The sequence below is a fragment of the Fukomys damarensis genome, unplaced genomic scaffold (genome assembly GCF_012274545.1).
Source record: "Fukomys damarensis isolate Sample0158 unplaced genomic scaffold, DMR_v1.0_HiC HiC_scaffold_27, whole genome shotgun sequence".
Lineage (NCBI taxonomy): Eukaryota > Metazoa > Chordata > Mammalia > Rodentia > Bathyergidae > Fukomys > Fukomys damarensis.
The window spans coordinates 15,129,427-15,144,658 of NW_022900939.1; the positions used below are offsets into that span (position 1 = coordinate 15,129,427).

General features: G+C 36.4%; 1 protein-coding gene across 3 annotated transcripts in view; it reads right to left on the bottom strand.

The window, feature by feature from the left end:
* Nucleotides 1-3,792: 3,792 nt before the first annotated feature.
* The window catches only part of Pdhx (pyruvate dehydrogenase complex component X), a 62,477-nt gene continuing 51,037 nt past the window's right edge, over nt 3,793-15,232 (bottom strand). The window contains exons 10-11 of one of the 3 annotated variants that reach the window (XM_010612600.3): nt 8,803-8,867; nt 5,173-5,316 (exon numbers count right to left, since the gene is read on the bottom strand). In XM_010612600.3, coding sequence (XP_010610902.1) covers nt 5,250-5,316; nt 8,803-8,867 — 132 coding nt within the window. In that variant the 3' untranslated portion in view covers nt 5,173-5,249. Of the gene's footprint in view, nt 5,317-6,102; nt 7,099-8,802; nt 8,868-15,232 lie in introns of those variants that run through there. The other 2 variants (XM_010612597.3, XM_010612599.3) reach the window with 2 other exon arrangements.

The window sequence follows — 15,232 nt, forward strand, 5'->3', positions numbered from 1 at the left end:
GGGGATTGAACTCGGGTCCTTGCGCTTCCAAGACAGGCCAACAAACCGCTGAGCTAAAGCCCCGGCCGAGAAGGTATCTTTTTACTAAACAAGAACTGAGTAGCCAGCAAAATTACACTGAAATAGTTGCTGAGAAAATAAAAGCCCTACAATTTCCCAAATAAAATGACTTTTTAAATCTGTATTATACAGTATTTCCACTTTTTACGACCTCTTATGAAGCTGTTCCTATGTTTTCTAAAGTTGTAAAGATTCACTCAGGAAACGAGAAAAGTATGCACAAGCCGTGTACCCCAATGAATATTGACTTTCCATTATGCCCAATTCTTAGGCTCCTGTATCCTCTGCTTACAGAAATACTGACTTCAAGCACTGTGTGAAAAAATGGTTAAAACAGAAAAACTTAAAGGGAGGGCTAGAGCTTGCTCTTAGAACAGGTACATCCATGGAATTTAGCACCCATTCACTCCTATTCTCAGATTGAAGCAAACCATTAAAAGCATAAAGAGAATACCTAGAACTCATCATGATATTCTGGTTGGCATTTATTTAAAAAGAAAAAATGCAGTATTACTTTATTTGGTGTTCAAGTGAAATGCCCACAGATGGCACAATGCACTTAGGAATAAAACTTAATCATGGCAGCTGTATAATCTGTAATGAGCTACATGGTACTAGCAAGTGAGTAAACTTGGCCTCTGTATCACATTCTGAACTAATAAATTTAAATAGCACACTACTTTGACATTTTGCATTAAAGATGCTGAATGCTAAAAACAAAACTTGACTTTCACTTGCTCCTGTAGTTTTGCTCAATACCTGAAGACCCCAAAGATAACTATGATTCTCTGAAAATAGAGTTAACAGATGGTCCTTTGGAAACAAAACAATCAGTGTGAAGATTCCTAAAAATGTATTTGTACACACAAGATACCTCCAGAAATAAATAAATAAATAAATAAATAAATAAATAAATAAATAAATAAATAAAGGAGCTGGAAAAGAGGTTTAGGAGCAGAGAAATTGAAACACATTTCAATTAAATAATGAGTGCTTACTCCTAAATAAGCCAAACTTTTTTGGACCAGGAGCTATGGCAAACAATATTTTCTTTTTAAGTAGCAGGGTATTTAAGTAAGATACTTTCTCTAAGCATTCCTGCCCCCATGAGCTGTTTCCCTTCCAATTAAAAATTTATAAGCTTTGTTAAAGTTATTGTAGCTACATACAGAGAGAGGTACTAAGACAAGGTCTTAGGAAATGAAATGTGGAGACAGTATATTTGGGTGCTAACTATTTGGTTACAAATGAGAGAAACCAAGAGTGAAAAAAGGGAAATTGGTTATAATCAGTAATGTCAAAACCTGGTTCAAATGTTACCTTCTCTATGAAGTCTTCCTCCCAGTTATGCTCGTGTTTTGACTGTAGAACTTGCTAAATGTACGCAGGCACATACATATCACTCCTTTACAGTTTAAGCAGACTGCAGGCCAAGACTGTTCGCTAGCTAAATGCAACAGATGACTACAATTGTCAGACCAATAATGTATTTTGACATTTTACATTTGCTTCACTTTTAATAAATGCTTCATCCAACAACTCGTCATTTATTTGAAATGAAAATGATAATATTTTCAAACCAATACCTGTAGATAGGTCTCTACCCACCATACTTTCTAAGCTGTCTTAACATTTCGTCTTACTCCAAGTAGGAGATTCCATTTTACTATTTCTAGTCTTTCTGGCTGAGCTTGTGAGTTACTAATTTGTCTCTTGGCCTCTAATTTGCCCATCAATGCCTGCTCTACAGTAATGAACACGATTCCTGCAAGCATTTCTCCTCTAAGCAAGCATGATGGTAAGTTCACACTCAGTGAAGACACTCGAGGCAGGTGCAACGCTAGTTCCAGCTCTGCAAGGCTGGTCAGCAGGTACAGGACACCCAGTGAGGATCTGTTCTGCTGTGAGCCTAGAGTGGTAGTTCCAGCTTGGCCTGATGACCACATTCCCATGGTCTCCCCCATCCAGATTTCATCCGCTCCAGACTCCCACCCTTATCAGTACCCTAACTGTCAGCATGCCAAGCCGACAGTGGAGTCTCACTTATAACCTGGAGGGTAGCATTCTATTTGGCTGGTGCTCAGGGACAGACTGGGCCTGGGGAATCCGAAGAACTTCTCCACCCTTGACTGTGGCTCCTCCACTGCATGGAAGCTGATATAGAAAACTAAGGTAACTACTTTTGGTTCAGAACTTGAACCAGATTCATAGCTACTGAGTAAAGGTAAAATGGTCTATATATTTAACCCTAGAGGCACTAAACCACTGTTTTAACTATTTTTCTAAGCCCTCCATTCAGTAGTAGTAGTCATAACACTGAACTTTAGCAGAGGTTAACAGTAGTTGTCCATTAGGAAAACAAGAAAAAAAAGTCCCTTAGTATTTTCTGCATGTTTATCTGAAAAGTACATACATAACCATTGCAAAGAAAATATGAATTAAGAGTAGGAATGGAAAAAACATATTAGTGGTATCACTGAAGAACAGGTCCTTCTGTAGACTGTCTCAACTGCAGCATCACGATGGAGGAGGCTGTATATTTAAAGCACACCACAGGCTTGACTTTTTCAGCCAAAGAGACCTTGATCAAATCCCAGTGGTAGCTTGCTCTTCTCGGCTTTGGTCAATGTATAGAACACCTGAGTCTGTAAGGACCACCTCAGAGATATGCAGGACTGCATCACTACAAAGTATAATGGAGCTCCTACACAGAATTGACAAAATAAGTAAATAACCACTGCAATGATTAAGTTTCCCTCATGTTTCTTCATTTCATAAGAACACTGATGTACAGAAAAAAGCCTTTTGCCAACAGTACTATACTTTCTAAAGCTGACACCAGGTTAAAATACTCTTGACATGGTAAGTATACCAACTTTGTGTGCGTAATTACAAAGCAGGCACTGATGACTAGCCAGTACTTCTACTGGGAAGGATAAAAGTCCCATCCTATCGCTTCCTGAAATTTACTATTCCTTATCAAACAGACTCATCATGAGCTGCCAAAGTACAAAATAAATAGAATTTAGGCAATTAAATTTTTAACATCTTCAGTTTATATATTTGATGCTTTATAAAGTACTATGACTAACGCACCATTGTTCACAACAGCTCTATTTCTAAAAGACCTTTTAGTGATAATAGCACAATAGTTTCATGAACAAAGAAAAAAATTTTTTTTCTCAGTTTATTGGTACATTTTAGGTATGAAAATTTTTGAAATTTTATCATTTTAGATGTAAGAAAAGGCAACTCATGACTAATCATCTTACTAATAATTCTCAACTTTTCTTGAATGACCAGTGATGCTGAACATTTTTTCATATATTTGCTATTTCTTTGAGAAACGTCTGTTCATTTCAGATGCCCAGTTTTGGATTGAGTCTTTAAATTCCGGAGGTCTGAATTTTTTAAGTTCTTTAAAACTGAAGCCTCTACTTTAATTGTATGTATCATCTACAGTCGTCTTTCAATCAAGAAGTTTAAATTATTCTCTGTCTCAGGAAGAGAAAGGCTGCAAGGACTTGTCAGAGAGAAGTGATAAAAATGTGAAAACGAACAATTTGATTAAAGAAACAAGACTGTGGTTGAGAGGCTAATAATCATTTTCAAAATATTACCTTAAAATTTCAATTAAACACTGTTTTCAGAATTACAAATTCAGACAAACTATTTCCCTCCCAACCCTATCTGTATTTATCTCCTAATGAAAACACTAGAAAAAACTTAAAAATCATGAACTATTTAAAATGGCTTTATTGAAAGATGATTGTTTTTTCCACTTATATAAAGTTTTGTTTCCCGAAATACAACATTTGCCTTATGTAACTTATGAGAATCTCATCTCCTTTGGAACTGCTGCGTGGGAGCCAAGGAGAACCGTGTTATGGATGGGGAATGACGTCACGGATGCTGTGTGACGGGACTCACCTGCCCCGTGTGTACCTAACACACCGCAGCATCCTAACAAGTCAAACTTTCCTGATTTTCTCCCTTCTTTAAGGACCACGAGCTACTGCAGTTCCTAATCAATTCAAGCTTTTATTACAGCAAACAAATCCACTGTTTCCTGCTGGCTGGCGTCATCTCGGTTTTAAACTACCTTGCATATTGCAGCCGGACTAATCTTAAAAGTAATTTTGCAGTTACTTCCTTTCTGAGAAATCTGAAAAGTTTCCCATCAATAACATCATATTTAGTTAATGGTTAATGCTTATCTTAACGACACCATGTGTTTCATTTCTTCGCTTTACCTGAGACAGAGCCATCGTGATGCAATGTGAAATGTGGACAAATTCTCTTTGAAACCTAAGACTTAAATGGTGCTTTATTTTTCTTCTCCACTCTCACTATATCACCTATCTTTCAATAAAGGTTAGAAAGCTGTTTGCTTTTTGCACAACACCCACGGGACAGCTCTATACAATTTAGTTGAAATTAAATCCAAAATGAAAAGGGGGAAAAATAACATAAAAATGGAAGTGCCATTTGACAATATATAAAATACCTGAAACAGTAAATAAGGATTTCTTTGTGTTTCCAGCAAGAGTCTGGCAAGCACTAGACAGACAGATCGTTTCAACCTAGCACACAGAGTGAACAGGAACGGTATGCCTGCAAGTGACAACCAAAATTGCAACTGGGGATAAGCAGGGCAAAAATCCTAACATTCACTGCTATTTTAATCCCCAAATCTTAACAGATGTGTGTAGCCTTTTCTAAGTCTTCATAATTTTTAGTCACAGTTCCTATTTAAAGGGGGAAAAAAAGATGACCACATACAAAAACTTCCATTGTTCTAGCCTCTCAAGAGTGTTGACTACGTACAGCAAATGAGCAGAATAATGTGGACGGCGCCTGCTGCCAAGTATAGCACACCCCTTCCTCATACGGCATTATTCTTTTGTCTCCTTCTGCAATCACATTCTTTTTAAAGAAATAATTTCCTTACACAAACCTAATCACTAATAGAGAAATACTAGAGAAAATACTGTCAGTTGGAACAAACAAGTATCTGTACCAAAAGCTACGAAGTCAGGCCGTGAGAAGCAGCTGGTTTATGGAAAGCCCAGTGGTGCTGTCCTTGAAGAATGAACGCGTCTTCGGTTTGCGCAGCCCTTCTCCATGCTGTTCACAACTATACAAGCAAGATGGGGCAGGCTCGCTTCGTCTCCAGAGAAACGGAAGCACTACTGCCCATGGCCGTCGATCAGGGAACACACAACGCCACACCAAGATGCGAAGATCTCTCGTGCTCTACTTTGCAGATATAAAAACCAAGAAAATAAATTAAATAATTTCAGTTACATCTGACCTTGAGAACCGTATTTGAAAATTGCATTTGGTTTCAACTTTCAGTTATAACTTAATGTGGCATAAATCTCAAAGAATATTTTTAAAAATGGCCTGTTAAAACTGAGTAACTGAAGAAAGCATTATCTCGACAATTGATATATTGGAGCACTAATTATTTTAGAAGGTTCTTTTGTGAAGGCTTATGGTTCAGCATGTCATACTTAATAAAACTTGTACCACAGTCTTTCTTCTGGTGCTTTACGTCAGCTGATACTAACTTAGGCCTTTCTGTGACTGGTGAATCAAATTACCATTCATTACCATTCAATTTAAATATAGCAGTATAGCAGAGATGCCAAGAGAGTAAGAAGCTCTTCTAACATTTATGGTAATTAGTGACATTTTCATATTCTTGATGGAATAAAAAGGATAGTTCTCATCTGTTCTGCTTCAAGTCTTCTACTCTTTTCCAAAGTTATACATTCCTTACCAGTTCCTTTTCTACTGTCACATTAATTATAAATTCCTTCTTTCCTTCTGAAGAGGTGTTTTCCGATGTCCCAGAGAAATTATTAATGTACTTCAAGGTCTTACTAAACTTTTACGTGCCAACATTTAAAGTAATAATAGAAACTGTTGCTTTTACTCATTTTATTGCACAATATAAACTTGAATAAAATGCACTAAGAAACAATATTTTGTGTTTAAATCAACACTAACTTAAAAATGTTTGAGAGACAACTTAAATGTACTCCAATTCAGCATAAAGGTAAGCAGTTTACTTCTGAAGGTTTAGGAATTTTAAGCACAGCTTTTCATTGAACCAAACAACTTTTTTTGGTCTCTCTTTCGTTTTTATTTCTTCTTATATTTTTCTCTGGAAGTTCACAGTGTTACAGAAGTGAAAAATAAGCCTGATAGAGACTTATATGGCTAGAACATATATGGCTTTATATACACAAAAATTTAATAATGTTGCTATAACCCCTGAAACAATGAAATCCTTAGTCACTATTATCCAGAATAAACTTCTGTACATATTAAATTGTTCAAGTGTACCTAGAGCAGTACTTATAAAAAAGGTCTCAATAACTTATGGGTGTATCTTTGAAGACCAGTTCTACCTTTAACAAAATCAAGGTAGAGTTCTACCAATGATTTGATTTTACAATACATTCTCAAATATTCTAAAAATGCCCAAATGAGCCAAACATATAATTTGATTTATATCTAGTTTAATAAACTTTTTGTACAGCACCAGAGGTTAAAAATGGATCTAATCAAATGTTTGCTTTCCTTTATTATAGTTTAATCATCATTATTTCTTCAATAATAAACCCAAATTGAAAATGAAGACAACTTGGTCAAATGCTTTCACTTTAAATAAATAAACATTTCATCCATTTCATATTTAAATATTCAATTGTTTTCCTATAGTGTGTTTCTTGGTAACAACTACTCAGTTAACTTCTTGTCTCTGAGAACTAAGCAAGGCGGACAGGATTTTCTAGGTTTGTTTTAAAACTTTCAAGAAACTTGGTAGCCAGTTCGTCATCAACCACCCGGCTGTCGCTTGACATGGTAACCGTTATGAGCTGGCGCTGCTGCAGCTTGGGGTTCCCCTCTTCATCCTCAGTGAGTTTCAGAACGGGGCGGAATCTCCCAACAGCCAAAATGCAGGCTTGGGGAGGGTTGATCACTGCAGTGAATTCATCGATGCCAAACATCCCCAAGTTGGAAATACTGGAGGGGGAAAAAACAGCTCTGAAGGCAGCACATCCTCAAAGTATGCTTTCCCCAAAGTGTGTATTTTTTACTTTACTAAAAATGGTGCTATGCTATGAAAGAAACCTTCTACCAATTTATTCAAAGACAAAAGAATATGTATCAACACATATACAAATATATCTAGTATCAAACATATGGCATTGAACTGAAGATCCTCAGCAGTGAGATGTGTCAAGAAAAAAAACAAAATAAGGTATTATATACTAGAAAAAAGAAAATTGCTGTTATTCATGGATGGACTGAGTACATAAAAAAAATCTAAGGCTGTACAGATAAACTAATAAGGTTAAATGTGAACTTAAGGCATTGGACAAAAGTTCAATGTAATTTTATCTATATAGAAGTTGTTAAATTAGACAATGAAATTTAAAAACAATTACCATTTGCAGCAGTATCAAAAAAACAAACATCAAGGAATAAATTTAATGAAAATATACAACCTCCACATAGAAAATTACAAAACATAACCCAAAGAACTCAGACTCAATACTGTGAAACGAAAATGTTCCTCAAACTACTCAAAAGATTTAATGCAAGTCCAATCAAAATCTCTCCCAAAGTGTATGGCGTATATGTGTGTGTGTGTGTAAAATGACAAATTAATTCTAAATTTTATTGGTGTTTTGAGTGTGAAGAGCCAGAAAATACTATCTTGAGTAAAGACACTTGGAAGATTTTCCTGACCCGATATCAAAAGTGATAGCTTGGTATTAACTGAACAAGGGCGAGACAAAGAGGCTAACAGAGAAGAGAGAACTCAGACACACAGTCATCTTCTCAGTACTACTGGGGGGAGATCTTTTCAATAAGTGATGCTGGGTTAATGATATCCATGTGGGGTGAGGCTTTCATGTCACATAAAAACCCAATTTGCCCAACTGTGATCTACATGGAAAAGTAATTTATAATGCTTTTTGAAGTAAAAAACAACTTCATGGCTAGTGAACAGGCAAAGATAACTAAGAGAAAACATGTCCAACTATAAAGGCAAAGTTACAAAAAGAAATTCATTAGAATTCAGAACTTTTGTTTCTCAAAAAAAATCACTAACAGAGTCAACAGAAAGCCACAGAGTGGAGAAGGTATATGAAGTAATACATATCCTGGGGCTGGGATTTAGCTCAGTGGCACAGGATCCCCGGTACCAAAACAAAAACAAAAAACCCATATCCTATTGGCACGTCTTTATTGTTGAAAAAAAATTCAACAATAAAGAATACATAGTATTTACACAGAAACTCAAACCAGCAAAACTAACCTATCATCATTTTCAGAATGGTGGCTTCCTTTGGGGAGTGGTAGGTAATGATTCTGAAGGATAAAAGGAAACTTTTCTGATGCTCATAATGTTCTAGATCTTTCTTTGATCCTACATTTATTTGAAAAATAAAGTTTAAGAACCCACATGTCATTCCTTGCTAGTCAATGTCCATTCAAAAGAATGTTTATTTCAACACTTAATGTATTCCTGTAGCTTTGACTACTGGTCTTCAGACTTATTGGTCTGAAGAATATTTTCATGCATCCTGTTAGCTAAATAAGGCATGGGATATTTAGCTTAAACTTTAAAAATGTTCCAGCAAAATAAATAAAACATGCTGACATGGGTTTAATACATCTTACATCTATCTGTTAGATGCTAATGAATTTGAATTTTACCTAAAGGATCCTCCTTGGTATTCTTCAGGTAACAATTTTCCATCTCTTGCTTTCTTTGATAGAGCCTGAGAAAAATATAAAAAGAGCACAACAACAAAAAATAGATTACACAGTTAACTGTGCCACTTGAAATATTTGTTCAGGGTATACTCTCATCTCTGATGTGTCTTGAGTTTTTAAGATGATTTTTTTAGATATATAAAAATTTTCTTTAATAAAATTATAACAAACAAGTTCCAACACAGATAACCTAAGAAGCTGAAGGGGTCAATCAAAGCTCCTCAAGTTTTTTTCAGATACTGGATTTTCCCTGTGCACTGATACAATGCAGAAAGCTCTGCTCTCTTCTGTATGTATAAAGTGCAATTGTTTATTTTGCCTATAAGGTTTTTCTCTTGTAAAGCCAAAATATTAAAAGAAGTCACTGTTGTCAATCTATTAGGTTTTAAATAAATTATCCAATGGCAATCAGAGAAGGATACCCACAATTCCACAACCAATGAATGAATTTTCATCATTTAGTGTCTCCTTTATCTACAACATACATAACTTCAGGCAACGGTGAAGAAAAAAACAGAACATTGTACGTCACTTCTCAATATTATATGTATTTCACGTGTTGTTAGTATTCATAGCTAAGGGTTTTTTGAGACAGGTCTCACTATGTAGTTGAGACTGACCTGGAACTCACTATGCAGCCCAGGCTGGTCTCGAACTCACAGCGATCCTCATGCCTCAGACTCCCGAGTGCTGGAATTACAGGTGTGCGCTACCACGGCCTTCATAGTTGATTTTTTAATATCTGCTTAATATTCTAAAGAACCTGCCATGTGTGGCAGTGAACACCTACAATCCCAGCTTTCTCTGGAGTTGAAGCAAGCAGATTGCAGTCTGAGCTTAGCTTGGGCAACTCAGTGACTTAGACCCTGTCTCAAAAAAAAAAAATTGAAGTGGGTGGGGTGGGCATGTAGTTCAGTGCAAAGGCTGGAGGTTCAACCTCCAGCACCTGTCCCCACAAAAGAAAGATCATTCTAAAGGACCACATCTGCCATAATTTCTTTAGTCATTTTTCCAGTGTTACACTTTGCTTCATTAGTTTCTTCTGATTTATTTCAAATCAATTTTGAGACGTGAAATTAGAGTTATTTTATGTTATTGATCCCAGAGCTAAAACATTTCCTGAATGAACTAGTCCAATTCATCCTGCCACAAGGAATATTAAGAATGAACTAGCTGTATTTTTTAATACTGACTTCTAAAAATGTAGAGAAGACAGATGACCCTGACAGCGACAGTAAGAAAAGTAAACTGTCTTGCTTGCCCTTGGAGTTAACCACATTTCTGCTCCTCTTTACTTTGGAATGCTTTAAAAGCAACAGGACAGAGGCTGAGTCATCATATATTAAAATTAGTGATAAATTAACTTGTGAGGGAAGGGCAGGAAAAAGTGAAGTCACTGTCATTTGGGCAGATTAACTAAATCTGGGGCTTACTTAATATTTTTGTACTACCCATCGAAACAGAAACTAGTACAATCAGAGTCGATAACTATTTAATATCAAACCACAGATTTTTGAAAACTAAATCTAAAATTGATCTCAATACATTACTAAGACTGACTTCCTGCCAGGTGAAATTATTACAGATTTATGCTATTTAGATATAGGAAGAAAACTATTTGAATATTATGTGAAAATGAAGAAATGAGTTTTGACTTGGATAGTCTTCGGAAAATCAGAAATAGAACTACCTACAAATTTTCTGTTGTAAGCAATATAATTGTGCACATGATTTGAACAGATACATATCATGAAGTCTGAAAGACACTTTTTTTTTTTTAAAGCACATCTACATAGCCTGATAAGATACCAGGGTGGAACAAATAAAAAAATACAATTCATTTTAAGAACTAGCTTCAATTGTACATACTGTACTTTAAACAAATTTCTACAGGCTCTTGAAACATCTTCAGGACATTCCTGCCAATCGACTCTAATAATCAATATAAATTAAAAACTATGAGGAAGATCACTGGTTCTGAAAATTCATTATTCTCACTGAGATCATCTGGCAATATTTAACGTATTATACTTGTTACCTTAAATATCCAGCTAAATGAATGTAAGAAGATGCCTAGTAAATAATTCTATTTTGCATGCTTGTTAATTCAGTCAAAAATTTTACTGGGTACTTAGGCAAATTTCCCTCTGCCTTTTAAAATTATTATGCTCAGTGAAGAATCAAGCAGAGTAGCATGGGATCTCGGGCTTGTTACTGTATTCTAAGAATATATACTTGAACTTGGCTGGGGCATGCCTTTAACACCATACACTGGCATCCTCTGGATTACTGGGAGTCAAAAGGTAAACATATAAAAGGTGTTCTTCACAAGGGGTTGACTAGATGGTTTTGCAGGGACCCACAAACTCTTGAAAAAGTTTTTATTAAAAAATAAATTCAATGAGCAATTGGTATATTCCAAGCAGTCTTCTAGCACTGGATACATGGTAATGAACAAGACAGTCAACCTCTGACAGTAGGGTACACTGAAGGGTCAACAAATAATTGAATGAGGTCTTTTCAAAGACGGATACACTTCTAGTGAATGACAATAAAACAGGGTGATGAGACAGAATATTAGGGAGCTACTTAGGCTATACAATGCTACCAAGTGTCCAGAGCTCAACTGTGCCTGTTCTCCAGTCCCTGAAAAGGCTGCTCCTGCCCCCCTCTCATGGCCTCTGAGGCCATAACCTCTCATTGCTGCTCGGATCTTCACACTTCTTTATAGACTACTCTACAACTCAGATCTCTTCTTCAACACTTTTTGCTCCGGTCATGGATCTCAAATTCTGAATCATGAGACTGGTTCTACAAGGTACCAATATCTGTTTTCCTTTCGTGTGAATCAACTTATTTCAGGGCATTTGGTCTAACTGTTCACCGTTCAGCTTTGTTCATTTCTTAAAACCCAGGCAGGACCTGCTTCTCAAATACTTTTTTGAGAGGAAACACTACTGGTTTTAGAAGGATGATAATCCCACCACTACAGTCAAATATGATTGCATAATTACTATATGAGAAGCAGCAAGGCCAAGCGGTTGGGACAGCAGGCTCAAGTCTACAATCGAATTAACTAGGCTCAAATACTAGCAAATTGGGAGCAAATACTTAACTCTTTTTTTTTCCTTATTAGTTCCTTTACCAATATGATGCCATTTTATTACTTTGTACTTGGTAGGATGGTTTTAAAGAGGACTGAAAAGCATTAATATGTAAAAGGCTACAACAAGGACCACAGTATGCCAGCTGCCATTGTTACAATGATTAATTATACAAAAATCTTTAATAGGATTCTTTAAACAAGAAGATTATATAAATACTATGTTTATAGGAGATAGGGTTTTTTGTTTGTTTTTGCTATGCCAGGGACAAAACCCGATGCCTCATACATGATAGGGGAACACTCTTACCTCTTGGCCACATCCCCAAGCTCAACACTAAACTCATATATGAATTAGCTACATTATTCTATCTGGTCTGAAGTGGGTTTTATTTTTAAAATTGAAACAACTCCAAATTTTGCCTGTTCAACACTATTTAACAAGCCAGCCACACTACAAAGCTTGCTGTAAAAATAGCGAAAAGATTCAGCCTGTAAAAAAATGACACTCTTCCATAAATGGAGCATTTCTCGTCACTGTTTCTTTAGGGAATAAGGGTCAGAATACAACATGAAAACATAAGACGATAAATACATTTATGACTCAAAGACCTGCAGCTACAGCTGGATACCCAGGTGGATGCTGCTTTCTGCACACTGAAGAGATTCCAATATAATCTGGCTTGATTTGAACTGAGCCAAAATCTACACTGGATATGAAGGATACATACACTCCAACTTTCTAACTGATGAGTAAATATTTTTCAATGCTTGGTAGTCCATACCAGTTAATGAACATTATCTTTCTGAGGAATATCTAAAAAAATTATAGTTTCTAGGTCATGCCTAAAACATGAGCAAAACAACCCACCCAAAATTAGGATAAAAACAACTCATGTTTATATGGCCTAAGCAGTTTCAGCAAGAAGCTAACTTTGCAGAAAACCAGGTCCATATGCTCCCCAACACACCCTGTGGTTCTCTGCTTTAAGACAGACAAGTACAGCACTACGCTGAATATGCCAGTAAGGCACCCACTTCTGAGACACCTTGGTGTGCCTCTGTGCTCCTCATTCCTTCTAAACAGAACCAAGTGTGGTTAGAACCAGAAAGGTTATTATGCTTTATACAGTGTGACTCGGTGGCCTAATGTAAGATGCCCGCCTGGCAAGAGGCTACATACAAGAATGCATGTGGTAGACCAAATCAAATCCTCTCGTTTGACATCTAGGAAGGAAAAGAAAGAAAAAGGGTAGCAAAGAGGAAGAGGAAAAGGGAAAGGAGGAGGTGAGGGAGAAGTGGAGGAGAAGGGGGGGGAGAACAGGAGACAGAGAAAGAACAGATGGACGGCAGGAAGAAGGATGGAGGTAGTGGGACCCAGAAGTCATTAATTATGAGATCTAGAATCAAACTGCTACGTTTAAATAAATCCTGTGTTCACCTTGGGTAACAGGATTAAATGAAGCATTAGCACAGAGCTTGGCATATCAGAAGATAGAGAATGGAATGCTGATCTTGGACAGCAGAATGAGAGAGAAGCAGGCAACCCAAGAAGCACAGGGGATCAGGGCTTAGCAGATCCTGAGATGCTGGGATTTCAAGCCAGTATCAAAGGCAGATGCTCAAGGACTGCCAGGGTCAGCTGCTTTCCAATCTCTGACTGCACTCCCATTGCTGAGAACGGCTGCGGAAGTGCTGAGACTTGCTCTTTATTCCTTAAATGTGGGTTCTTTCAGGGTGCAAAGAATACTAACATAGCTGTTCTAAGAATTATGTATTACAGTAGCACAACTCTAAAATGCCTACAATCAGAATCCATCCCGTGACAGTTAACTTTCAAAATGTAATATTCACACAGCACATACAAGAGAATTTTAGACCTACAGTTGAATTCAGTAACTCACATATAGAACTTTATGCTTTACAAGCTACTTCAACACTTAATCTCACTTGAATTTCCTAGCAATACTGAAAAAGTACATATATTCTCAGTGTTGCTGAAAAGCCTCAATTAATAAAAGGCACGTGCAACAGCCCCAGTATTCACTTTCCACAATTTCAGTAACAGGTCAATCTCAGTGCAAGAATACCAAGTGGAAAATTTCAGAAGTTTTTAATCGCATGCTGTTATGAGTAGAATGATAACATCTTGCTCTGCCCTGCCCAGGACATGAATCAGCCCTTTGTTCAGTGTATCCATGCTGTATTCATTACCTGCCCATGAGTCACTTAGCAGCTGTGCTAGACCAATCCTCATTTTACTGAAAAATGGCCCCAAAGAACACGAGTAATGGTAACAATTTTATTACAGTACATTGTTAAAACTGTTCGATTTTATTATTAGTTAATAATCTGTTACTGTGCCTAATTCATACTGATAATGTACGCAAAGGAAAAAACAGTATATATAGGATTGTTTGAGGCATCTACTTGCAGTATATGTCCCATTAATATCACCTTTCAATTAAGAAAAACAGTTGCATTTTAATCTATATAAGCATACCCTGAAAATCTTTTCAAAGAATCAAGAACAATCTAAAAATGTCAATTCTGGTAAGTTTGTCTTCAGTTGTATCTCACTCTAGAATTCATGTAAGCTCACTGTGTATGGGTGTGTGTTTAAAAAACAGTTTAAATCCCCTTCATTTATATACTTTGGACAAGTAGGTCTACACATTTGCCAGGTCCCCAAAGAAGTCGTACTTTTTATCTACCTTATAGCTTGTGGTACCACAAAACATGTATCGATCCTTGAAAATGATCAGCAAAGTGAATCTGAAATTTTCAATATAAACACTTAAGACTTGTGACGCTTCCACCTAGAAGGATCACTGGAAGTTACCGCGGCTGTCAAAGCTGACTTAGTGCCTGTGTTCCTACTTATTCTATGTGGTAGTTTTTGGTGAAATTGGACTCCTTGATGTTGGAGTTACACTAACTGTTTTTCACAAATGAAAGTACCAGGCAAAATTCTGGAATATTAAATATTTTTAATGGTCTCTTTCAAGAGAATATGAATACAATTAACTTTCCCAAGAATGGAATGCTAGCCCTGAGGTCTAGGGATTACCACTTTTGTAGAAAGTTTTAGCTTTACTTCAATTTTAAAATTTATCTGAAGCAGCATCTTTAGGACTGAAATCTGGACTCTGAAAAATAAATTTCCATTTCTAAATTTTTGAGCATTGAAATTTCTTAGAATGGCTCACACCTGGAGAAAAACTTAAAAGCCTGTATACACAGGTAAGAAATGCTTGTAATACACAC